This window comes from Pocillopora damicornis, chromosome 7, assembly GCF_964200805.1.
Source record: "Pocillopora damicornis chromosome 7, jaPocDami1.2, whole genome shotgun sequence".
Taxonomy (NCBI): domain Eukaryota; kingdom Metazoa; phylum Cnidaria; class Anthozoa; order Scleractinia; family Pocilloporidae; genus Pocillopora; species Pocillopora damicornis.
This window is the reverse complement of record NC_142676.1, coordinates 22861540-22886047: the sequence shown is the minus strand read 5'-3', so window position 1 is coordinate 22886047 and position 24508 is coordinate 22861540. Positions and strand designations below refer to the sequence as shown.

The 24508-nt window shown below is 39.4% G+C and overlaps 1 protein-coding gene across 1 annotated transcript; it reads left to right on the top strand.

Annotated features, from left to right (window-relative positions):
• The first annotated feature begins 153 nt into the window (after positions 1 to 153).
• On the top strand, positions 154 to 24353 carry LOC113669292 (autophagy-related protein 2 homolog A-like). The gene is made up of 37 exons (XM_089212309.1): positions 154 to 445; positions 2765 to 2933; positions 3130 to 3288; positions 3716 to 3818; positions 3934 to 4324; positions 5426 to 5522; positions 5790 to 6263; positions 6615 to 6692; positions 7061 to 7397; positions 7615 to 7777; positions 8372 to 8488; positions 9151 to 9342; positions 9994 to 10094; positions 10513 to 10679; positions 11140 to 11242; positions 11747 to 11903; positions 12320 to 12462; positions 13287 to 13459; positions 13931 to 14082; positions 14160 to 14507; positions 14874 to 14954; positions 15096 to 15202; positions 15316 to 15408; positions 15846 to 15910; positions 16043 to 16110; positions 16728 to 16892; positions 17094 to 17219; positions 17350 to 17640; positions 18029 to 18171; positions 18489 to 18654; positions 19421 to 19588; positions 19971 to 20072; positions 20264 to 20330; positions 20640 to 20854; positions 21337 to 21696; positions 22199 to 22327; positions 22766 to 24353. The coding sequence occupies exons 1-37, from the start codon at positions 278 to 280 to the stop codon at positions 22991 to 22993; spliced, it is 6366 nt and encodes a 2121-aa protein (XP_089068435.1). The 5' UTR covers positions 154 to 277; the 3' UTR covers positions 22994 to 24353.
• The last annotated feature ends 155 nt before the right edge of the window (positions 24354 to 24508 follow it).

Sequence of the window (24508 nt, the reverse complement as noted above, 5' to 3'; positions counted from 1 at the left end):
GACTGGACGAAAATGAGCATATTTTTAATTTTTTACTGAAAAGAGCGGGTTCATCCTGGAAACCGAAAGATGTAAAGACGAAATAAGGTGTAAAATTGTCAAATTAACATTTTTATTATGCCCGAAAAAGATGCTGGGAAAGCCTGACGTCATATCCAAAACAATAACAACCTCATGAAGGCAAGATGGCGGACGTGCGAATTGCACGTCCAACAGCGATCTTTTCTTGTAAAAAGCCTATGATAATGAAAATAATACCACGGAGTTCATAGCAGCAATGCCGTGGTTCTTCCCTTGGTCGGACTTTATAAAGAAAAGGGCCTGTAGATACCTATTACAGCACTATCTCGGCCATTTTCTGCAAGAGAAACTCACGTTAGATCAGTTAACTGTCGATCTTTACAATGGCACCGGAAGAGTAGACAAAGTCCCATTAGACGTTTGGGTGAGTAAAGTTAATTTTCAATGCTAAAGGAACAAAGGAAGATGGCTTCGTGCTTTCTAGCTTAAAGATTTTGAATAGAAAACTGCTCATCGCGGTCCGAAGCGAAATAAATGGAAGGTATTCTTAGCATCGCAGTTAGAAATCATTTCCTATTTTTGGTACAATGTAGTATTTCAGAATTACACGAATTGTTCTAGACTGTGAAATGTTTTGTAATGTGTCGAAGTTCTCAGTTTGTGGCTTTGAAATCGAACCTTATGATTATTTGCAAAAAATGTTTTTTTTTTTCATTTGTGTGCCATTTTGTTAGGAATGGAATCGAGCCAAAGGCGTTAAGTGATATTGACACAGATGTTTGTGTTCGATTTACTTGTAATTTTTTTCTTACAAACATAATATGTTTTAGAACTTGTGGCATAGTTTTAAAGCCATCATTGAAAGTGATATTTCAGATTTTACCTACTTTATTTTTGCAAAGTTCTTAATAGGAATTAATACATTTTGATTAAATTTTAATGGCATTTGATGCTTGATTGTCTGTACTGAGATTGTGGTCAAAATAACTTAAAATGCTGGGTAAAACTCGAGTCAGTTGTCCATCTTTATGAGTGCTATGGATCCAATGGTGGATGTGCTGTTAAATATTGTTAAAGCTGCATGTAGTCCTCTGTTCAGTGTTGCTCAAAAGAAAGTCTCACAAGTGCGGTGACTTCCTGGGTCATATTGCTTTCTATAAATTATAATGCTGTGGATAATTTTTTTTGTATTGGTGAAAAGTCAAATGAATTGATGACAATGGAAAAGTAAAAATTAATTGAGCATAACTCTTTAATAACAGGGAAATGTTGTAACATCAATGTTCACTTTGCAAAAGTACCGTAAACAATCATGTATAAGCCGCATCCGTAGATAAGCTGCACCCCCGATCTGGAGGCGTAGAATTTGGGAAAAATAAAAACAATACTGTTTGAAGTTTCAGTAGAGTTGTATTGCTACAAACAATCAAGGTTTCGAAACACTGACATAGAAGTTGTGGCTATCTTTCACATTTATCAAGTCTAAAAAAAGCGAAATTTAATTTGTTGTACCTTCTTTTTCATTGGAATTTACACAATATTTAACTTAAAATTCTCTTTCGATCTGATTTGTCAAGATTATCACTTTGAAACATGCCATAAAGTTGAAATTCCTTTGGCATTGAAAAAAACAAACAAACAAGTGCTTAGTAGCCAAGCTTTAAATGTTGGGAGGAGTCTGGGCCTTTCGACTCAGCTATTTGGGGATACCACGTGTAAAAAGATGTTTGGAAACCCGCAATAGGTGAAAAACTTCATGCAGAACAGGAGCCTGATAATGCAGTCGACAAATTTGCCATGAAGGTAGTAAAAAACAACAAGAGATTCCTTGTATGTTGGTGTTTAGTTGTTCAAGTAAAGTGAAAATTAATCGCAAGAACTCTTGGAGAGCAAGATTCACTGATAAACACTCGAAGACACAAACGGCTCCTTTAGGAGCCACCACTCAATGAAAAAGTCAATGAACTACAGCAACATGCTCTCAGTTTCTTTTATTTTTATTTCTTGGCATCTTAAGAAGTTTTATGAATATTAATTAGGTTTTTGAGAACTCGAAACACAGATGTATCCATGGATAAGCCGCACCCTTGAGACAGTGCTCTTCTTTTTAGGCTGTGAACAGTATTATAATTATATCTTTTGGTTAGTATGTGTGTTAGTGGGCCTTGTTTCACTGTATGACCCATTGAATTCAAAAGTTTGTTTATTTGAAATCTTCCCCCTTCTATTTGATCCGAGAGATATAATTAACAGTTACTTACTAACTTAGTTACTAACCTCATGTGCTTGGTTCATACTGTGAGTTACAGAACCTTGTTTTTGAATTAAATCCAAGCAGGGAAAAACTTGGTCTGTAACTTACAGTACAGATCTTGAATTGTGTTGGTAAGAGATATAAATCTAATAACTGAAATGCTTCTCAATACTGCCTAAAATGGCTAGGAATTCTTGAAAAATCTAACAGGTTGAAAATTTATTTTACTTGATGTGGTTAAAATAATGGAGAGCACTATGTGCTCAAACTCGAAATGTTAAATTAATTAATAGTAATGTGGCTTCTGTAAGCAAAATTTATGGCTGGAATATTTCCAGATGTTTTTGTGTTTACTGTGAATCTTGTTTGTTCTTTAATTTTTTTGGGTTGCCTAACATTTGTCTGTGTTTCTTTTAGGGTGATTACATTGTAGTGCAGGCTAATTCAATTAGATATTGATTTTTTTGTCCTGTGTTTCCTTAATTTCAGTCAGTGAATGAAATGCTAGACAATGCTGGAATACCACTGGAGATCATTGATGGGTTTATTGGAAGCATTTCAGTGTCTGTTCCTTGGACAGCTCTTCTTAGTGAAAGCTGTTGTATGGACATCCAAGGTCTTGAAGTTACTATCATGCCCAGACAGAGAGTAGATACAGGTATTCTGAGCTATATTTATCAGTTGAGTTTGGTGCAGTGGTGAGAGTGCTTACCTTCCTCCACCGTGGCCTGGGTTTGATTCCCAGACCTGCTGTTGAGTTTGTTGTGGGTTCTTGTCCTCGCTGTAAGGTTTCTTTTTAAGTATGAATTCTTTGTAAATGTTACAGGAGCAAAATCCAAACTTTTTTCCAATAGGAGGAAGTATGACTGATTCAATGATCTTCAATGCAATGACTACAAGTATGCAACTGGCTCAGGAGTGCCTAAAGGAAAGTCCGTCCAGTGGGGAAGAACAAGCTGAAGCTAGCCAACCCTTTGAGGGTTTAGAGTCCTTTGCACAAACTATAGAGTCTGGTGAGTTGTTTTTACTCAACCTTTTTTTTCTTGTGAATGACTTGGGTAAGTTTTTCATAAGAGAAGCTGCAGTGGTGCTGTGACGGTGAGTGGTATTATGAACAACGTAATTTGGTTCTATCAACTGTGTTGATAATGTGAATTGACCACCATAAAAAGATTCTAAAGCTGACTTTTCAAGCAACAGCCCTTTGTCAGAATGCATCAGTTCACTCCAGCCATCTGCTTTAGAAACTCTCTACAGTGGCCAATTGTTTTTAGTTATCAACTCAGTTGATGAAACCAAATCATCTATTTTCTTGCATGAAGCCTTTTGCAAATGTCTCAGTTTTTTTTGTACAGCTACGAATGAATGATGTTGTCACAGTGAAAGCAATCCTTTTTTTTTCTATATACTGACAAACATTTTTCTCTCCCTTGGTCACAGTGTTAGCAAGAGTGAAATTGTCTTTCACAGACACAGTAATTAGATTTGAGCATTTACCCAAAGACACAGTGACAGGAATAGGATTAGAAATACACATTAAAAGGTATAAACACATCGCTCACTTTGGAATTGTAATTGATGAGTTTTATATTGTTAGTGTTTTTGTTGATTCTTTGAAATATTTTTAATCAGCAATATAATGTCAACCCCATTTGCAGAATTGATTATCTAGATCTCTCTACGGAGCTGGCTGAGGAGAATAGTCACTTTAAAGCCAAGAGTGTTTATGAACCTGCTGCTTGTGCATGCAAAAACCTCAAGATCTTTGGAGTTTCTGTCCATCTTGATGAATTTCCAGAGGAGTCAAGAACAGTGTCTCAAGTCCCTGACTTCTCTCATTCACCCCCACCCTCCCTTATTAGTGGGTCATGCTCTCCGCTTCTCCATAACCCATCAAATCCTCTTGGAAGACTCTCATTATCAGCAGATCAGATCAGCAAACCTTCACTCTCAGGGAGCTTATTGCCGCAAATTAAGATTGTGACATTTGCTGGTCACTCTGAGATCAAACTGAAACTGAAACAGAATGTCACTGTGCCAGGACCAAAGGTTAGTGTATGATGATGGAAAATGAATTTTACTCTACACCTTTGTCAGCTCTTAAAATTAATGCATTGCACTCAACACTGTACCATTGAATATGAAAGTGATCTTCACAGCAATGAACTGAGGTCAAGGCATTGTACAATTAGCATATGATGACTAGATTTTAAGTTTTTATTTACCACTAGTCACTGTCAAATCTAAAACTAAATAATAAGTGTACTGTTTAATTACCATACAAGTATGACAGAATTTTTAGTTGTTATTTAATGCACCATTGCAATAATAGTATTGTGCAATTCTTGATCGAAACGATATGTATAACATTTCAGTTCTATGTATCCACTGTAAAGTTTAAGAATAAACAATTATGGAACTCTACGTACAATTACTATTAATATGATTATGACCAAATTGATGTAATACACAGTAATGGTAAAATTATGAAAGAACTGTAGTTCCTATTTACCACTTTCAAGTCTAAAAAAAGCAAATAAGGTGATAAAATTCTTGATCTTATATACCATTGTCACATTTAAAAATAGGCAATAAATTAATTGTGATATACCATTGATAGAAACAATTACTCTGTTGTTATGACAGGACTTCAGTTTTTAAGTAGATAACCCTTTGACCCCAAGAGTGACAAGCATCTAATTTCTCCTTACAATATCATCACAGAATCATGTATAAGGTCATGAGAATAAAGGAAATGATCATCAAACTAAACAAGATCTTGATTTTTAAACAAATTCTCCTTCTCAGCACTTGAGCAAATGTCTGGAGAACAGTAGGGAGAATACAAATACTGATGTTAGGGTGTAAAGGGTTCACTGAAGTTCAGTTTCCACCCCCCCCCCCCCCCCTTGACCATAAAGTTGTAAATTTAAAGAAGTGTAGGGAATCAGTATGGGAGATTTACAGCATACGATTTAAATGTCGTTGGAACTATTAGCTGCATGACTCTACAATGTAGTGTCTTTTTATGGACACTGTCTTTGTTTAGGGTTAGTAGTCTAGGATATCATCAAGCACTGACATCATTTTCAGCGCTATTGTTATATACTTCAAAGTGGTTATCATGATGGTTAATTTTTGTTTCATTAGGTGGATGTTGAATGTTTTGTTGGAACAATGAATGTTTTCTTGTCACCCAAACAACTTCATCTGCTCTTAGAACTTTGCAGTGGATTTTCTTCTCCAGGTAAGTTACAGAAAAGCAAACAAGCACATATATGTAATAAGCAGACAGACATACAGGAAGATTAAAACAAGTTTGAGGTAATTTGTAGGCAGATAAATACAGTGATATAAGTATAACTTGCAGATAATCTATTAATAGTAATTTAATTTTCTGTCACTTTCATTGATAAATTTTTCTTCTTTAGTTGCTGTGATGATGAACACCTTCAGGACTGATATTGGAAAATAGAACAAATGGAATAAAAAGGTGCTTTTGTTTTCCTTTCAGATGTGTCCAGCCATACTTCTGACAAAGGCCATGGTGTCAACAAACCCATGCAACCAGAGGACTACCAGAAAGTAGAACAAGACTTGCAGAACCAAATGACGTCCACAAGACAGCAGGAGCAGAGACAGCGACAAGGGCGGCAACGTGTAGACTCCTGGAACTTCTCCTTTGACTCTGCCATAGTAAATGATACACCTTCACATTACTCCTCAGGTGCGGATTATGACAGCATCCTAGGAGAGGAGGGAGAGGATACATTTTATTCCATGTCATCCAATCATGATGTGCTACCTCCTCTGGAAGAACCAGTCTTACCAGCTGACATGCTGCCGGTAAAATCGTCGGGAAGTTTGCTACATTCAGCAGAGTTTTCATCGTTAGGAACTCTGGGTGGGGTTCAGTCTTCCCAGTATAACTTGATGAACTCTTTAGGATGTGATAAGAGATTCATGAGCCACAAAACACAAATACCAGGTGAGCTAATGATACAATATAAATGACAGCATCGTTTGTACAAGAAAGGAGATGCCATGATTATATATGTGTATACCTCACAGCTAGGAAATTATCTAACCCTTTACATCCTAATATCACCATGCATATTCTCTGTACTGATCTCTCTAATAATTTTAACAATGATAATAATAATAATAATGATTATTGGAATATATTTAGTAATAGTGATGATGATGATGACAATGATAATAATTATGATTATGTCATTTCATTATTTTGGAACCTATCAGAAAGCTCGATTAAAGATGAATAAGCTTAAAGTTTGTTGAAGAATTGTTTGATGTTTTTATTCTAATATGTTCACTCCAGGTACCTCTTTAGCAGAAGCTGCCAATACAGTTTTTGTTCGTGCAAAACAAACCGTACATGTTCCAGATAGTACTAGTAGTAAGTAAATCATGAGTTTGTATGTGAATTTGTAGTCTGCTTGCTTCAGGCTAAGTTTGGAAGGGTCAACTTTGTCTTTTTTGAATTCTGTAAATTGTTGTTTTTGCACAAATGCATTAACATTCAAAAAGCCATTATAGCAATTAACTCTGGCCACATTTTGGGTTTTTAAGTTTCCGTCCTTCCCTCAAATTAACACCCCATGACATTTCTGAAGTTGAAGTAAATGTGCTAGGCATCAATCTATCCAAGGATTTACAGTTGCAATTGGAAGCAAACTTTGTGTAGTCCTATTACCAGTGGTCTAATAGCATTATTTGGTGTATCAAGTTCAAATGTGTATTTTACACAGTCAATTCTTTTTTTAGACACCCCTCAAAGCAATGTTTCAAGACGAAGTCTGTCTTCATCAAGCAATCCTGGTCTTGCTGGAATAGCAGCCTTGGATGACCCCTGTCCAGATGTGACTAAGGTATGTCTGAAGCTCTCCAGTGTGGCTGTGACAGTGCTTCACATTGACCCAGTGCTGTCTCCAGTGCCTGACGCAGGGGGCAGTCCTTCTGGTGATGATAGCAGTCAGATTCATCCATTGTCCCAAATGGCTGAAAAGTTTTTCGCTGGTATTGGCACTTATGGATTTGGAGGGAAGGACTTTGAGGATATGGCTGCAAAATTTACATCAGCATGCTGTGCAGACCATCTGAGGTATGTGTCATGTGGTTTCATAAATGTTTGACAGGGTTTCAAGCTCACTATTATTCAGAGTGGCCATTTGGCAACCTCAAATCATAAAAAGGTTGCTAGAGGCAAACTTTTGATGGGCAGAAAAAAAAATGGCAAAGGACACTTTGTGCAATATCCTGCAAAAGTTATTATTTATTGTTTGTGTAGAAATTTTCTGACCTTGTATCTATCCTTTAAGGTGCATGGCTGCTCCGCTGTCGTTTGAGTTTGAAAGAGTGGTTAATAGCTCACATCAGACTGGAAATGGTGAACTGTCTGCAGGGAAACTGGAGCTAACTGAGTATCTGTTTGAGCGTTCATCTTCTTCAACATCCATTTCAATGCCTTATTCCTCTACACAGGTAAATACAGTCAATTTTCTCTTTATTAAACCCTTTAACTCCCATGAGTGACCAGGAGAGAATTTCTCCATACTATTTCAATACAATTTCAACTAAACAAGTGATGAAAATAAAGAAAAATATCAATTTGGGGATTATAAGTTGATCCAATACTAAATTCTCTGAACTAACAGAATAAGAATTGTATGGTTGACAGTAAGGAGAATTACAAATTTGATCAGGGAGTTAGAGAGTTACACAACCATTCTCTTAACCCTTTCACTCCCAAAATCTCATTTAGTTATTCTCCTTACACTCTTTCATGCAATATGTAGGAAGTTAGTTTGGAGATTTTGGTATTGGATCAACTAATTATCTCCCAATTGATATTTTAATTCATTCTCATCACTTTTCTGCTTGATATTGTATTGGTGTAGTATGGAGAAATTCTATCTTAGTCACTCATAGTTTACTCTTTGAAATCACCTCCTAGATTTATCTTTTTCTATTTTTGCTGTTGTTGAGAATGACTTTGCAATACACCTCTAATAATTCTTTGTTCTGTTTTATTTCTGACACAGATGTGTAGTAAAGTTACTTTTTGTTCTCTTTCAGTTGCTGAAGTCGTTTTCTAGTGATAGTCAAACCACACCGTGTATTGGGATGAATCCAACATTTTCCCGTCCCTGTTTGAGGATTAAATACAGAAGCACACAAAGAACAACGTCTCCAGTGAGTGAACTCAGTCCTCTTGCAATTATGGTGTTCGTATAAATTATTTTTCAGCTGCATTGTATATTTTCTGTTCCAGCACAGACTAAGAGTGACTAGCATCTAATTTCTCCCTGCATTTTCACCCCTGAATCACACATTAAGCCTTTAACTCCCATGAGTGGCCAAGACATTATTTCTCCTTACAATATCAATACAAAATCAACCAGACAAGTGATGAGAATCAAGAAAAATATCAATTTGGGGATAATTAGTTGATTCAATACTAAATTCTCTAAACTAACATTAGAAGAATTGTATGGTTGACAGTAAGGAGAATTACAAATTTGATCTGGGAGTTAAAGGGTTAAGGTCACAAGAATGAAGGAAATGATCACCAAGTAAAGGAGTTCTTGATTGTTAAAAAAGTTCTCCTTGTCAGCACCTAAAAAAATGTAGAGAACGGTTTGGAGAATATGCATACTGATGTTAGGGTGATAGCACCAACTTTACGTAAGAGCTCATTCACCAGTACCCCCCTCTCCATAAAAAAATTAGGACACATCTGGAAAAAAACGTTGGCAGTCTTCAATCGTATCCTGCTCCTCTCCTCTCCCATGAGATGTAGCTGGTGTGTAAGACATTGTGACAACTTTGATGAAAGTTTCCTCTGCAATTTCTAGGGGGTTGTTCAAGGTCGCAACATTGTACTGCCCAAACTGGATTTATCTTTGGAGCTCGGTGGATTTCTTTGTGAACTGGACGTCTCCATTGTTGACAGACTGACCGCACTGTTAAACCCGCAACCAGTCTTCATGAACCATCCCTCCAACATGCAATCCCACGTGTTTAAATCCTGCAATCCATCAGTTGTGGTATGTTGCTACTAAGCCCCTACTTGTGCTCAGATTTATCAACGACAAATTTTTCAGAGAAAGATGTTTTTCGTCTTGTGACGAGCGTGAGACAAAGAAAAATTCTGCTCATAGGGAATCTTTGTCCCACGCTCGTGACAAGACGAAAAACATTTTCTCTATTTCTTGACCGAGCTCAGAACTTACCATCTTCCTTATTCTACTTGCAGACAATTTTATGTGCGCTTCACCTCATTTTGGTAATAAGAGTAATTTAAAAATTATCTGTTCATCCTACCTTGCCTCTGTTCAGTAAAAGCTTACAGATGATGTCAAAATGTGGTTAAAACAAAAAGGTGGCACACAAGGTGCAGCAGAGTGTGTCACTGGTGTTCTTACCACATTTTGACGTTGTCTGTGATTTATTACTGTACAGACCTATGGTAACTTTGACTTTGTTTTTTTAAGATGAAGAAGCAAAATGCTGTAATTAGTGACGTCATCTATGCATCTGTCTTCCCATAGATTATATATAAGATCTAATCAAAACGCGTGGTGCATGATTTAGCTTAGCATACAAATTTATATAACATTCTTTTCACGTGAGATTTCACCTTTCGTCAGTGGTAACATTCTATACTGACTTTAAAGATTATGTTGTGTTCTTTGCAGAACCAGCAGGCTGTGTTTACTCAAGCCATGGATGATACTCCCTCAGTAGAACAGCCTTTTAACATTAACCTCACTTGCCCTTCACTAACACTAGTCGTAAGGTAAGCTCTTCAGTAAGGCAAGCAGAGGAAACATTTATTCAAACAAAATAATATTGTTTTCAACTCTTAATTGGGAAATCCAGGAAAGTTACTTAACTTTGGTAGCTGGAGGTTTTGTGAGCGCTAAGTGATGAAATGCAAAGCTACATGCGAGATCTTTCGTCCCAAGCCTCTCGTGGCTCATGGCTTGAGCGCGAACGGAAACGATAGATACACCTCTACACAGGCTTAAAGCTAGTAATGGGGATTATTATTTTTTGACACTCAACCGTGGACTACTTTCAACAGTAAAAATTCAGGATTTCTGCTTCTACCAGTCGTGTGTTCAAGGGTAAAAATCTAATTTTAACTAAGGCAAGTCTGTTGATGCATTCAAGTCATCTGATATGAAATATTTTGTTCTGTGTTATCATTTAAGAGTTCCAATTCCTGATTTACGGCCAGCTGTGGACCGACGACCTTGGTGGCAAAAATCCTTGAGAAAGGAGCGTTTCATATTTGACTTCTCAGCTGTTGAATTCAGTACATTGTATTCTGGCTCAGAAAGCTCCTGCCAGTACGATTTCAGTTTCAAAGAATTAGAAGGTATAGATGTTTTCTGATATATGCAACACTTGAAATACGGTCACCTCTGTATGCACCTATCAACTAAGAGGGAGCACCACAAGGAAAAACTATTTGGCTCGATGTCAAACTAGTTATTTGAAGACCGGAGTAATGTAGCGGCTTCGCATTACTCTGCAAGGGTCGTGCGTCGTTAAACCCGCCCAATAATTTGCATTTAGATCGATCTTTGCATGTTGATGGAAGCACATTTTGATTTTCAAAGTGAATAATTACATTCTACTGCAAGGAAACGAGTTGGAAGATTTGGGGGCGAATTGGCAGGAGAGTGAACTCGCGAAGGTGGTAGGGGGCGAATCTTTGAAGGGCGAAACATCCATAAACCCGTGCGAAAAAGGAGGTCGTTGTAATTAGGATGTCACAAACTCATCTTGATTTCTTTCTTTCTTCCTCTTTACCCTTTTTTTTTGCATTCAAAAAGGTTATTTCCAGGAGGATACAAGCAGTGGTAAAATGCCAGTTATTCGTGTAACACATTGTCAGTCGGACAATGAGACAGGGAGTGGAGAGTTTGGTCGGCCAAGGTAATTCTTGATTATCGTTCTATGAGATGTTTGGAAGTCTTGCATACAAGTTAAGAGGCCCGCTTCATATTTCATGTTATCTGTCAGAATACCGGTACTTCAGTAAAGGGGTGGTCGAAGGGGGGGGGGGGAGGGGATGGTCTGGATACATTCTCTCCCTTCAGACCTTTAAGTTTTTTCGCCATCTGTCTGACACCAAACTTCTTGCTTTAAGAAGATAGAGTCTTTATGCTCCATATGGAGTCTTTGAAATTTGCTTATTTCGAAATATTTCCTAGCTTGGGTAGGCTACATAGCGTAAGAGAAAAATGTGTTTTTTTATTGAAGCAAAGTGTGGACTCCACCCCCCTTTCCCTCTTCAAGAATTCCGGGATCCGTCCCTGTACTGTCACGAGTGAATTATCGGTATAAGATTGCTATAGGCAGAAGGGAAGGCCAATAGTTGTATGGCTGTGGGACTTAGTACCCAGGTTAAAAAAATTACCTTTTTTTTTTTCTCCTAAGAATTGTGATAACAGTCCAGCCCCCGGCTCCTCTATCAGCTTTGGAGGAAGTTCCGTCCTCAGATAACTCGCCTCTTAGTTCTCTTGATGCGTATCCTGTGATGAAAGCTGAGCCGTCGCCATTCTCCTCTAGACCTGTTATGTTTGAGACAGAGGAGGTAAGTAGTAATAGCAGTGTGTGTACATTTTTGGTGCTAACGGTATACAAATGAATGACTGTGAATGTAGGAAAGTCGTTCATGTGAACTGCGAATTAATAAGTAAATGAGATTGATGATCGTGTCTTTCTCATATTCATGCGCAGTTCACACATACGATTGTTACATATATTTACAGTGCTTAATGTTCATCACTTCATGTGTTTCTAACGAACCAACAAAATGACCAGCTCCCAGTTGGCTTGTTAGCTCGGTTGGTAGAGCACTGCACCGGTATCGCTATTGCCTAGGTAATGTTCATGACTGCAAAGAGTACTTTCATATTCAGGTATGCAAATAGTTATTCAAGAGCTTGGCTATGAAATGAAGCTTCATCCTCAATGATTCTTCAATCAGGTTTTTTTTTTCCTTTTTAGCTGCTAATGCCTGGCTCACAAGAGGAAATGAGAAAATTCCAAGAGGACACTGTGGCAACTTCAAGAGTACATGTGGAATGCTCCTTTTCAAGGTTTGATGTGAACTTGCACACGAAGGATGTGTTTGAGAACATCTATAACAGGTGATTTAAGCTAACATATACTGGCAATTGAGAACTGTAAAGATTTCCCTATTCCGTGCTTGGATAAAACATCAGAGATATAGAAGGTCAGATCTCTCAACCCTGCGAAATGGTTCCACCACAAGCTTTTGGTGTCACTACGTATCTGAGCTTTACGGCTAACTTGAAGCATTACTGAGTTGTTTCTCGGGAAATTTAGATCTTAATAAGTGGTGTTATGACGCAGCTGGCATTTTTTTTCGCAAGCAGAAAGTTGGTAAACTCGAGCACGCAAGATGAATTCATCTTGCCCTCTTAGTGAGCAATTCCGAGTTTGCGTTATATCTTATTAGCTAACGGAGTGAGTCATAGTTACCATGATTTAGAAGGCTCTTTTTTGTGCCTTTTCTTTAATTTCAGCTTGCTTATAAGGATCATATCTTTATTTGTTTATCATTGCTGGTCAAAAATGTTATTCATTTCATTCAATTGTGCTCAGAAACCATTATGTAAATGAAGAACCCACTAAAATTTGGCTCGCTCTTAAAATGTGGATTCGTAGCCCTGTTGGTAGTAAGGGGTTTCCGAATTTTTTTCAGGCTCTTCGTCTGGGATTTCTTTAATTGCCGCTTACCTGTGATGATCATATCTCTACTTGTTTTCCATCCACAGGTCAAATATGTGATTTAATTCGTTTAAGTTTTATCATGTTTTAATAGACTATATTGCAAGTTGCTTACTTCGGGCGCTCTCAGTCTAATCAAATTAAAATGAATCAGAGTATGACAGCTCCCCAATTACTGTAAACACAGAAATGTAGCTTTGTTGTTTTATCTTATTGCTAGGCTGGCCAGTGACCTTTTGCTATGGGAACCCATGGCGCCCTCACCTACTGACCGGCCGGACCCGTTTAGTTTCAGTGTAAGCACAGGGTTGGATTTGGCGAGTCAGATGCTGCGGGCTCAAGGACCGGATCGGTTTGTCATGTGTCGATCAGGGCTTCGGAGTTACGATGATGGTAAGGCTAAACTCGCTCTGGCATGGCATGGGTCGTTTATAACGACGTGCAAAGTTTCTTTCATGTTGAGGATAGTCGAGGATGGAAAATATTGAAACAGATTTCAAATGAAGAGCACAAAAAATTAAGGCTATATTTTCAACCGAGATACAAGTAACCATACCGTTACGTAGTTCCTCTGAGGTGTACACTCCTAAGGATTGTGCATGCGTGGATTGTTGTAAGCACGTTGGGTTGAAAAATGATAACTGTAAACAATTACAGCTAGACGGGAGAATAACCTTATACTGAATTTTAGGAGTTTATAAGGGTCAAACATCTTTTAAAACTTTTAAGTTCACTGTTTTTGCCACTCAGGGAATCATATACTTCATTCTTCTTTGGGCGGTCGAGTTGTTATGCATATTAACCTAAGTGGGAAGAACGTTGTGACGGTTTGACATAACAGACCCACCTTTTCTTCGTATGCAGATGCTTCTTCCTCCGACGAAGAAGACAGCAGCAATTTCACATCGCTGGAGAACAAGTACAAACGTGCAAAATCCAACCCAAACGGACAGACAGCGTTTACTCTGACGCTTAGTGTGAACAAGGGTAGACTGGCAATGTTTCCTAAGAGTGAGGTACGATTTGCACGCAAGCATGAGCATTTTTCAAAAATTTGTTTAAAGGTTCTATGAAGTTTTGTATTTTTTTCTAGATTTGGTCTCCAAGTGGAAGTTCCAAGGATTTTAGCTCATGCTCTGAGGAAGTGTTGGGAGAAATAGCAGCCGAGTTTAATGACGTCTCATTCTTCTTAGCGGCTTGTTACAAGAGCCAGGCAGACCTTACCTATCTGAGCCTGCAGTCGCAAAAGGTCGCTTTTCAGCACGCACCTGTGATTCCACAGGCATCCCATGAGTCTATGGAGTCTGCGTTTAGTGGAGCTGAGCTCCAGTCTACCCTCTATCACACTGAACCTGGTGTGAGACAAGGTGATGGGAGGACTGGTGAACCGATGTTTGCGTTTGCCATTAAAGTCTCTGCAGATACTTCGAAGAACATTAAGGTAAAAAAAGACTGATTTGTCTTGTAAACCTATTTCAATGTACTGGCAGGAGAAAATGTTACTTTCAATTTTCCTTCTCTTTATCGCCGGGGGGGGGGGGAAAGTCGCATTTTGGAAGGATTTTGATTATGTTTTAATAAAATTTACCTGATTTCCCTCCCCCCCCCCCCAGGCACTGTAGTATCTTAATATGTTACAGTATAGTATTCGGTAGTATTCTATTATACTCTGTTATCGATGACTGATTTCCCCTCCGTTCCCCCTTGAAAATCATGGGAATTTCCCCCGAATCCTCTGACCACCCCCTCGCCTTCCAGGTTATGAATAATGACTGATCCCTTACTTCTGCTGTTTTTGATATTTTAGGAGATTTTGTTCTCTCTTGGACTGCGTAGAAGCACTCTTCGCCACAGAATGCTGGCTTCTAAACAGATGTGGCTCACTCAGGTATGCACTGTTACGTTTTTTTAAGTTTCCAATCCCTTTCTTCCAAAAGCGATTCTTTATTCACTCAACAACTGTATTGAAAGTGAAAGAGAGTAGTGTAAAGCAGTTAACAGTTGTTTAAAAAAAATTCATTCTTTACAGGTTCGCGATTTTTTCGACGTGAAGGATGATCCAGTGCTGGGTTTCAGTCCCCCAGCGGTTGTAACAGTGTTCCATACTCATGTATGGGAGGGAACCATTGACTACAGGTGAGTGGAATCTGCAGCATTTTTGGAATCCGTCCATTCCATTAATTCGTCGCTGCGTTATTTTGTTGTTATTTGTTGGTTAAGAGTAATTTTTTAATTTTTCTATTTTTCAGGCCAATTCACTTACCATTACGGGTTCTGGTAACTATGGGTACTTTCAGCGTGTCGAGCAACATCACCATCGAGTCTAATGTTTCTCTTTTGAGGTAAGGAAACTTACTTGACTTGTTCTCTTTAGCGAAATTTTGTGAGCTTAAAACTACGACATTTCAGCAATTAGGAAAAGGGTTAAATTTTAGATAACAGTGAAAAAAAAAGCGACGTAAGCGACTTTGTAACTGCGTGTTTCCCGTCCGTTTCTAAAGTAGACGTTTCGAACGTTAGCCCTTTGTCAGGGGTTTAGAGCGAATACACGAAGCCTAACGGAGGAAACGTCAATCTCAGAGAATCTCTATGGTGGCCAATTTGCATCATCAATTCTATTCAAAAGACAAAACTAACTTGAGTTGCCAGCTAAGGGTGTTTTAAGCTGTGTTATTGCGCTAAAACGGGACCGGTTACATTTCGTTGATTGGATAATTGAGTGAGTCATTGATCTGTAGACCTCTTAACTGACTGATTGTTTTTGTTTTTTTCCTGACAGGTTTATTATCGATGACGCAGCGCTATATCTCTCCGACAAATGCAGTGGCGTTGCGAACATCAGAAGTAGGTTCAATCTGAAACTTTTTCTTCGTAGTTTCTTATTTTTGTCCGGGGGTTTGTTTTGTTTTTACTTTTGGTTGTGTTGTTGTTATTCACGTGAAGCTGATTCAGGTGGTATGATTATCTTTATTCCAGACTACGTCTGTGTTCTCGATCTCGGAATGTTTGAACTCTCTTTATTCACCAGTGATGGTAGTGAACAGGTTAGAACATTTTGCGTTTTTACTTAGCCGAACAATTTTCATTTAAATGTCGAAATAATGTAGGATTCAATCGGTTTTGCTTCCTTCGCGCCGAGGTTTGTCTGGAACAACCTCCCTGCACTCTCAATCAATCAGATGCTTGTTAATCGAGATTTTATCGCACGCATTTTCGAAGATGATCACACATATATTAAATCTGCATAAGCGCTCTAACCCTTGAGTATCAAATTAAATTTTGCTGCGATATACATTTATTCAAACAAACTGCTGCGTCGCTTAAATGGCCAGTCAATCGCCAGGGAGAATTCTGTCCCACAAATGCCGAACAAATCATGAATGAGCCTCTACTGCGCTACAAAACTGTTCAGGGCTACTGAAAATTAAACATTTCTTATTCAGTCGAGAAATGCAGCCATCACGAAGTTGCAACCGTCTTCGTGAGCCTGCTCTTGTAAGATTGACCGCTGGCTGAGAGCGCCTACTGAGCTCATAGTGGCACACTTTCCTAAATTTTTATCTAATCAAACAAAAGTAGCTTCTAAAGAAGACGTTTTGAAACTCTTTTTTAATTCTGCAACGTTAAAGTTACTGAAGGAATTCATTAAATATCCATTCAGGGTCACCCTCAGTTAGAACTGCGCATGTCCAACAACATAGTCAATGTCCGAACATGTTCGGACTCATGCTCCGCTCTGCTTCAACTGATTCAGTACATTGCAGCGGACGGGGATCTGGTACCTAGCTACGAACCAGAAGTACCCGATGCCACGAAAAACCCCCCGGTAAGTAGCAAAATTGTCAATCTTTTCATTGTAGGAGAACTGCGTAAAGAGGTACTCATTTCCGTTGCGTAGTAGAATGTTGCGAGAGAATTGCTCTTCTCTTCGCTCTCGTGCATTATTTGAACTTCTTGTATTCAAGCTTCGTAGTTTTGTTCATGCGACATGTATCCTTCGCATGTAACCCGCATACATTTTTTTTAGACTCCAAGCCGCTGTCCAGCCGAGCCGCCAGTCAAGCAAGGGTCCATAGATGAGGGAGAACTGAGCAATATCATGACCGAGGCCATGGTGGATAGTCGCTCTGATGAAGAAACCCTACACGACAAGGTACTATAATTTATTACAGATTCAGTTCCACAGGAGTGTGTGTTCTGATTCACATTTGGGAGAAATTTCTTCCTATTGCAACTTACTGGCGTTAAATCAGCGGTTTTTTTTGTTTGTTTGTTTATGTCAGAGCGTCAAAGGAGAACTCAATCACCAACTTTCCAGATCACCAAGACGAGATCTCTTCTTGTTCCCTGATGACGAGCTGAGCAGCCCTGTGGAGGAGTATTACCCCCCGGAAGAAACAAACGCAGAGTTACCAAATCCGGGGGAGGTGGAGGAAGAAGAAGAGGATAGTGACGACGATTTCTGTATTCTGGAACACCCAGATAAAGAACCTGAGGGTTTGAGTCATGAAGTAATCATCAAACGCCTCATAGATGAACAAATCAGCGTTGTGGATAATCATTTTACTGTTCCCGTACGTATTTTATGACGAGGTTGTGTCCTGTGCAGTTGAACTAGCTCTTTCTGTAGAATGGCAGAATGTTATAAGCTGGAATAATTCTTAACTTTTCCGCCTTGCAGGTTTATTGCGAAAGTTTAGCTTGACTTCTTACTGGCTCCTGACATTTCTTTAGCGTCAACGAACAAGCTCTTGCAAGGAATAGACGACATGACGAAATTCGGAAACGGTTTTGCTTCATTAGCGAATGAACGCTGTAAAGCCTAGCGTTCCCAGTTTCTTTGACATATATACTTCCTTAAGGTCGATATCGGCTGGTTTCTTTCTTTTTATCACTCTACTGAGTTGGGCACCTTTTTATAGTTTAATTTACTTGTTCTGGTTGTGTTTGCTTGTTTCATAGCTGGGTCCAAGCGACCAACTCTGCGCCCCGAGTCATTTTCCACCAGCGGTGTTCTGCTGCACGCTTAAGGAAATGTCTGTTGTATGGCATCTATATGGCGGCCGGGACTTTGGTGGATCAGTATCACGTGACACCAGGAAGAAGTGAGTTAAGATAACTTTGCTTTCTTAACTTAAGTGTGGAAAGTATATATTTTTCCACCAAAAGAAATATTTTAAGACAATTCTCACGGAGATTCTTTGGGTTAGTAAAGAACTAATCTAAAAAAAATTGACCCTGAGAAATATTTACTGTTTCCTGCTGCAACGACTAAGAGGCAAGTGTGTTGAAAATTTTGATATTGATTAGATTTTTCTTGTGTGGAATAGGTCGAAAGCAAAATGCGACGTTAGTAAGCCGTCTTCCCTCACCTCGTCGACGGTTGAAAAACAATTTTGTAATTGATAAGTTCTGTTTATAGGATAAGCTTTGCACTGGATGAAAGAGGACAGGCTGTGGACAGTTCCTTTGTGAAGAGACCCACAACGCTACTCACTAAAAACACTGCACCCGCGAGAACTGCAAACAAACTCAGTGGAGGACCAAACAGAAACAACGATGTGCTGATGGAGTTTTATTTAAACAAGGTGAGCATCAGTATCCTAACTAGTATCTGCAAAGAGGCGCATGGATAGAAGTAACTGAATGTTATAAAGAAGGTGAGAGGTGAAAATGCTTCAGGGATTCACTGAGTGAAGCAAGGAGTAAAACCGAAAGAGTCGCCGTAGCTTGAAACTTCCTTACAGCTGAATAAATGTACCATTTTAAAATTGCACTTCCGGAATCCTCCGCAAGGATTCAAACCTAAGTCAGTTCAGATTTCGCCCTTGCGAATGTGCTATCAACGGACTGAACCAACGCTATCCAGGAACACAAGTAAGGAGGGGGAAAGCGATTCAGATCAGGGGTAATTCAGACCAGCAGAGGCATTGCGTGGCACGCCCGAGGCACGAGCTAAACGTGGTCCACGAGCGAGAAGGGGGCGCGAGAAAAAGGGACTTTTATATGTGCTTATCCGCCTTTAGATGCTTTCCTATAGCACCGATAAATCAGAGCGTTTTATAATTTGCCAACTTTCCCTTTGCGTTCGCCTCGCGCTTTTCTCCACTCCCACTCAGGGAAATTGCAAAAAATTATACCTGCCCCCAGGGGTGGGTTGAGAGCCGAGTGGAAAATAAAGGACATTGTTCCATCTGGCTAACACTGTATGTCTTTCTAAGAAGCGTCTTTTGGCGTCAGTCGAGTTTTCACAACATGAATGAAATGACATTGTTTGGTTAAGGTAGAGTGAGGTTAGCACCGAGTAATTTTTATTTCAGCGGAGGGTAAATATTTGCGCCTTCTTTTCTTTAGATTCGTCTGCAGTACGAGGAGTACCCCGAGGACACAGAACAGGCCTCACGGATTGTAGTGCTCGTGCAAGATGTTGAGATCAGGGACCGCTTGGCACTTTCTCAGATAAACAAGTTCCTATACCAGTACACCTCTGAGGCCTGTCCGAAACAGACCCATGCCAACATGGTAAGTAACCTGGCTCTTGGTCATTAACAGACATAAAACCTCGTCGGTGATCAGAAAGATCCGGTACTGAACATGCCCCTGTTGGTTTATTTCGAGACGTAAGAAATGTTTGTGAATTTTTTTTTTTTTAAAGATTTGAGGATGAAATTTACTGAAATAAAAAGTAAGAAAAAAAAGTGGCAGAAAAGTCTAAAAATGATTTCTTTTTGTTGGAAATTTAACTTTTTTTTCCATTCAGATCTTTCGTTAAAAAACTGAAGGCAATGCTAGTTCGGGTTGCGTAGGAAAATACCTTTGTGGTGGATTACAGTTGCTGGTCTTCTTCCTCGAATAAGCACTATAGACATTCACCTTTCTTTTTTTTAACAATTTTCTTGTTTAGATCCTGCTCAAGATGCTTCATATTCGGCCTGATCCTGGTCTCAAAGCACAAGAGTGTAATCTGAGAGTTTCTATACAGCCTCTGAGGCTAAATGTTGACCAGGTAAAGTCACGCAGTGCTCCTGATCTACTGACGTCACCGTCACGCAATCAGAGAATGAGTATGAATACGTTGAAGGGTTTTCTTCTGTTTACGCAGCCGTTTAATAAACAAGCGATTAAAACGAATCTTTCTTACTGAAATGGCCTTCAAAACCTTTATCTACGCTTATTTGTGTTATCTTCTTTTTTAAGGATGCTTTATTTTTCTTGAGGAATTTCTTCTCAGAAGTCATGGGAGAAGCTGCAAAAAACCCAAAAGGTACATTTTTTAACATTTTCCCAAATACCAGGGTGCCTAATTTTTAACGGAAATTATTTGAGGATTTGCAACCGTACATGTTGGAGCAGCGTTCAATCACTTGTTGATGCCGACTTTGTTTTAATTTCTCATTGGCCTCATTCAGAAGCGTAGAACCTGTTCAAGGTTATAAGCTTCTGCCCCCAATCAAAGGTTTGGTTTGGTTTCACTCAAGGGAAAGAGCTTTTAGCCATGTTGGTTCTGTTCTTTCGCTCGTCCGTTTCTGCATTTATCGTTCATTTTTTCTTTTTTTTTCTTGGCCTCTGTTAGGATCTAGTTCAGTTGATTCCAGTCCTGTTAGGCCGCCCCCGTCTTCTGAGTGGTTATTGGAGAGCCCAGGCGCCGAAGAGACCCTGGTAGAGTCAGCAAGTGAGTCAGAAACAGACACCCTCCAGCCAGCCCCTACCTTCTTTCGGTCCTTTATATTTTCTCCCGAGGTACCAATTAGGTTGGATTATCAGGGAAAGAGAGTCGACATGGAGCAGGTAAGATGGGTTTGATGTTTGATGGGTCACAGAAAATAATCTTCATGCTGGTTTTGTTTTGTTTTTAAGTTAAAATCACGTTTCAAGGAAGGTCTTTTTTTGAATTTCTGTTTACAATTCTGAAGTGGACACCTTTTTCTCGCTCCAATCCCCTAAAAGGCGGGAGATTTGGGCAAGGAGATATGTAGTCGAGCGATGAGCACGCTGGACTCCGGAACTGGAAGCAGAACACAAGCCTTGGTTCGAGGTTTGGCCTGAATCCTCAAGTGTTATCCTTTATCTCGAAGTTCAAACGGCTGCCAGCAGACCGTCATAAAAATGTGACGAATTGTTCGGAGGTTTCTTACGATGAACAAGAATCGCCTTCAATAGCAGTAGCGATATTCCCATATGCGTTCCACTGTAAAAACGGGGTACCAGCTTTAATGCTTATACGACTTCGCTCGCCCTTATTCTCGCTTACAAGAATTCTTTTTCTCCAGGGCACCTTGGCTGGTCTGTTAATTGGTCTTGGTCAGCTCAATTGCTCTGAGCTGCGTCTCAAACGCCTGTGTTGTCGTAGCGGCTTGCTTGGAATGGACAGAGTGATCAACTACGCGTTGTCTGAGTGGCTTGCGGACATAAGGAGCACCCAACTGCCTAGGATACTGGGTGGAGTCGGTCCTGTGCACTCCTTTCTTCAGCTGTTCCAGGGATTAGTGGACCTGGTATGGCTGCCTATTGATCAGTACCGGCGGGATGGGCGTGTCATGAGGGGGCTGCAGAGGGGAGCCAACTCCTTCACTACTTCATCTGCTATGGCCTTTCTTGAACTGACTAACCGAGTGGTGCAGATAATACAGGTAAGAGGAAATTTCCTAAGAAATTTAACACTGTGAATTTCAGCCAAAAGCAGGTGAGTTTGCTTAGCGTGTAGCTTTGTTGAAAACCTCAGATAATTTTTTCTTTATCAAAAGAAATGTGCTTACCACTAAATTAATCGAGACGGAATATTATGTAACAGCACCTACTTAGCTCTACCTGGAAGTATTTATCTTTTAAAATGTGACTCCTGTGGTGAACAACTTTATGCAAAATAAGCTCTTGCAGTCTCAAAAGGTAAAATACTGTTATTAGTAATAGTTAAAATTCAAGCGGCAGACTTCAAGCTATCACCCCCGCCCCCCCTCCTTCTCATCTTTTTCTTCCAAGTGAACCGTTGGCAGACGGAACTTTCGCATTTACTTTTAATACTATCTCTTCGATATACTCTCGGAATTAGTGGCTACTCCAGTGTTTATTTTCTTTATCTTTTAATCTATTTACCCATTTACTTATTTTTGGGGTGATGTGTTTTACTTTCAGTCCGCAGCAGAGACAGCATATGACGTAGTGAGTCCAGACTCCCCAGTGAAACGGGGCCAGAATCGGCTGGCACAACAGCCGTTTGATTTACGTGAAGGAGTATCCAATGCCTACCAAGTCTTCAGAGAGGTCAGACATATTTTATACACGCTAAACTTCCTTATAGGATCATCTTCACTCTATTTTACGAGCTCTTTCCAATTTCAAGTTTATTCCGGCCGTCTTAATTTCAAAATATGGTTTGTGCGACTTAAATTATTATTACCACTAGCAGTCCCTGCTTTCGGCGAAGTCCGTGATTAAAAATATGCAACACCTCTGAATGACCTTTAAAATACTGGGTCATTTAGTATTATCAACAGAGTTGATAACATGAATTGGCCACCGTAGAGAGTTTTAAAGCTGACGTTTCGAGCGTTAGTCCTTCATCAGAGCGATTGGAGGAATTGTGGGTTGTGTGTGTGTTTATGTGCAGAAAGTGGAGCTACGCTATTGGTGGGAATATGACGACGAGAAAACAAGAATTAAAAATACTTTTTTAAAAAATACTGGTTCTTTGGTTTTCAGGGACTGGGTCAAACAGCCACAAACATTGTTCAAGTGGCTAAAGATGAACACGAACAGAAGGGAGTAACAGGTGCTGTGGGTGGTGTCCTGCGCCAGGTCCCAGCGACCGTAGTTCAGCCCTTTATTCTGGCTACAGAGGCCACCTCTAGTGTCCTGGGAGGAGTCCGTAATCAAATCCTTCCCGATGCTAGACGAGAGGCCGCGGAAAAATGGAGAGCAAGCCCTTAAGAGTTAAAGCATGTTGACGTTTTTAGAATCTCTTCTTTAGTAGTCTATTATATATGCTGGTAGATATCTGGTCTGTTGGTCAGATGAAGAATGTCTGTTGGCAAAGCCTTGGACAGTTTATTCGTTTGATTACAAACTGTTCTACCCTTTTGTTTTGCACCTTTTACAATTTTTAGTATTTTATTTCAAGTTCGTAGGAGGTCAAATTGTAAAGGAATAGTAGAATTTATTGGCTTCTTGTTTCCGTGTCTTAACGATCGATGAAAAATTTTTATGATCTTAGGTCATTACCTTTCGTAGTAGAGTGCGCACAATAAGCACTTAATGACTGGCCCCAAGGAAATAAAGCTAACTGTTTCCCGTGGGGCCAGTTTCTAAAAAGTTTTGTCACACCTCCCAACTTCTCCTCCAATCAGAAAACGAAATTGAGTTCGGAGGTTTAACAATAGGGACTATTCGGAAATTTGTGACGTTAGGCTTGGGCTACGGATAATCTCAGTTGCCTAGCAACTTTTTGACATAATTGCGGGCTCACTTTATCTCAGCATTGTTCTTGAACATGAAGTATCGTAGTCATTATTTTAGGATTGAAATTCAATTTTTTTTTCTTTTTATTTAGACTCTACATTAGACGATTGATAACCTAGAATCTAGCCGTTACTCGGTAAAAATTCACTGTAGTCATAGTTGTGAATGTAAGTGTACACTTCAAAGGCAAGGGAGAAATTTGCGTTGTGTGTTGTCTTTAAGGGAGACATTTATTTATCTGCGGAGGAAAGACTTGGTTCAATGTCAGTATCTGAACAACTGCCCACCTACCCCTCCCTTAATCCATCAACAGTCAACTGATAACAAGTTGGGATTAATGTTAGGTTAGGGGAGGGTAGGTGCGCTTGATACTCAGATACTGACTTTTATCCAACAACTTAATAGCTTTCTGTTTTTTCAATGGGGTAGGAAATTATGCAAATGCTTTTCTACCTGAAAACCTGTACCTGCAAAGAAACTGTACAGCCGTTTTATAATTGTAGGAATACGTTGTAAATGTACATCATTTTCAGTATTGTACAAAGGGGGCAGATACTGTTTCGTTGCCTGTAGCTGTATTGTACATAGATTTAAACTCACACTTGGCTTGTGCAAACGGGGAAGTAATTTCTCTTAGTGATACACCTATTTTTGTTTTAGTATGAGCTTTCGTAGCAGTAGAAGTTTGTTACTTTTTAATTTTGCGAAGAAAGCTACTGAGTCGCTATGTTCGTGCGCCAGTGAAAGAAGAAGGGTCATAGATTGCTTTCTGTTGTGAATGAAAAATATATCCAATCAGTGAGAATTAAATAAAGTCTTCAATTGTGCTGTTGTTACGTGAATGAGTTGGCTGATTCAACGTTCTGGTCTTTGAGAAGTTGTTTTATTAGGGTGGAAGCCTTTGCCGTAATTGGCCCTTTTGTCTGTTTGCCTTAGAAATTTCTCTTTAAAACTCCTGAGAGAGCATGCTACAGGAGGCCTCCACTG

Excerpts from the sequence above, each read along its gene's own strand:
- LOC113669292 (XM_089212309.1), top strand. The coding sequence starts at position 278 with ATGCCGTGGTTCTTCCCTTGGTCGGACTTTATAAAGAAAAGGGCCTGT. Across the intron at positions 20,331-20,639 it reads AGCTGCAAAAAACCCAAAAG|GATCTAGTTCAGTTGATTCC; the intron begins GTACATTTTTTA and ends GGCCTCTGTTAG. Across the intron at positions 22,328-22,765 it reads CCTACCAAGTCTTCAGAGAG|GGACTGGGTCAAACAGCCAC; the intron begins GTCAGACATATT and ends TTTGGTTTTCAG.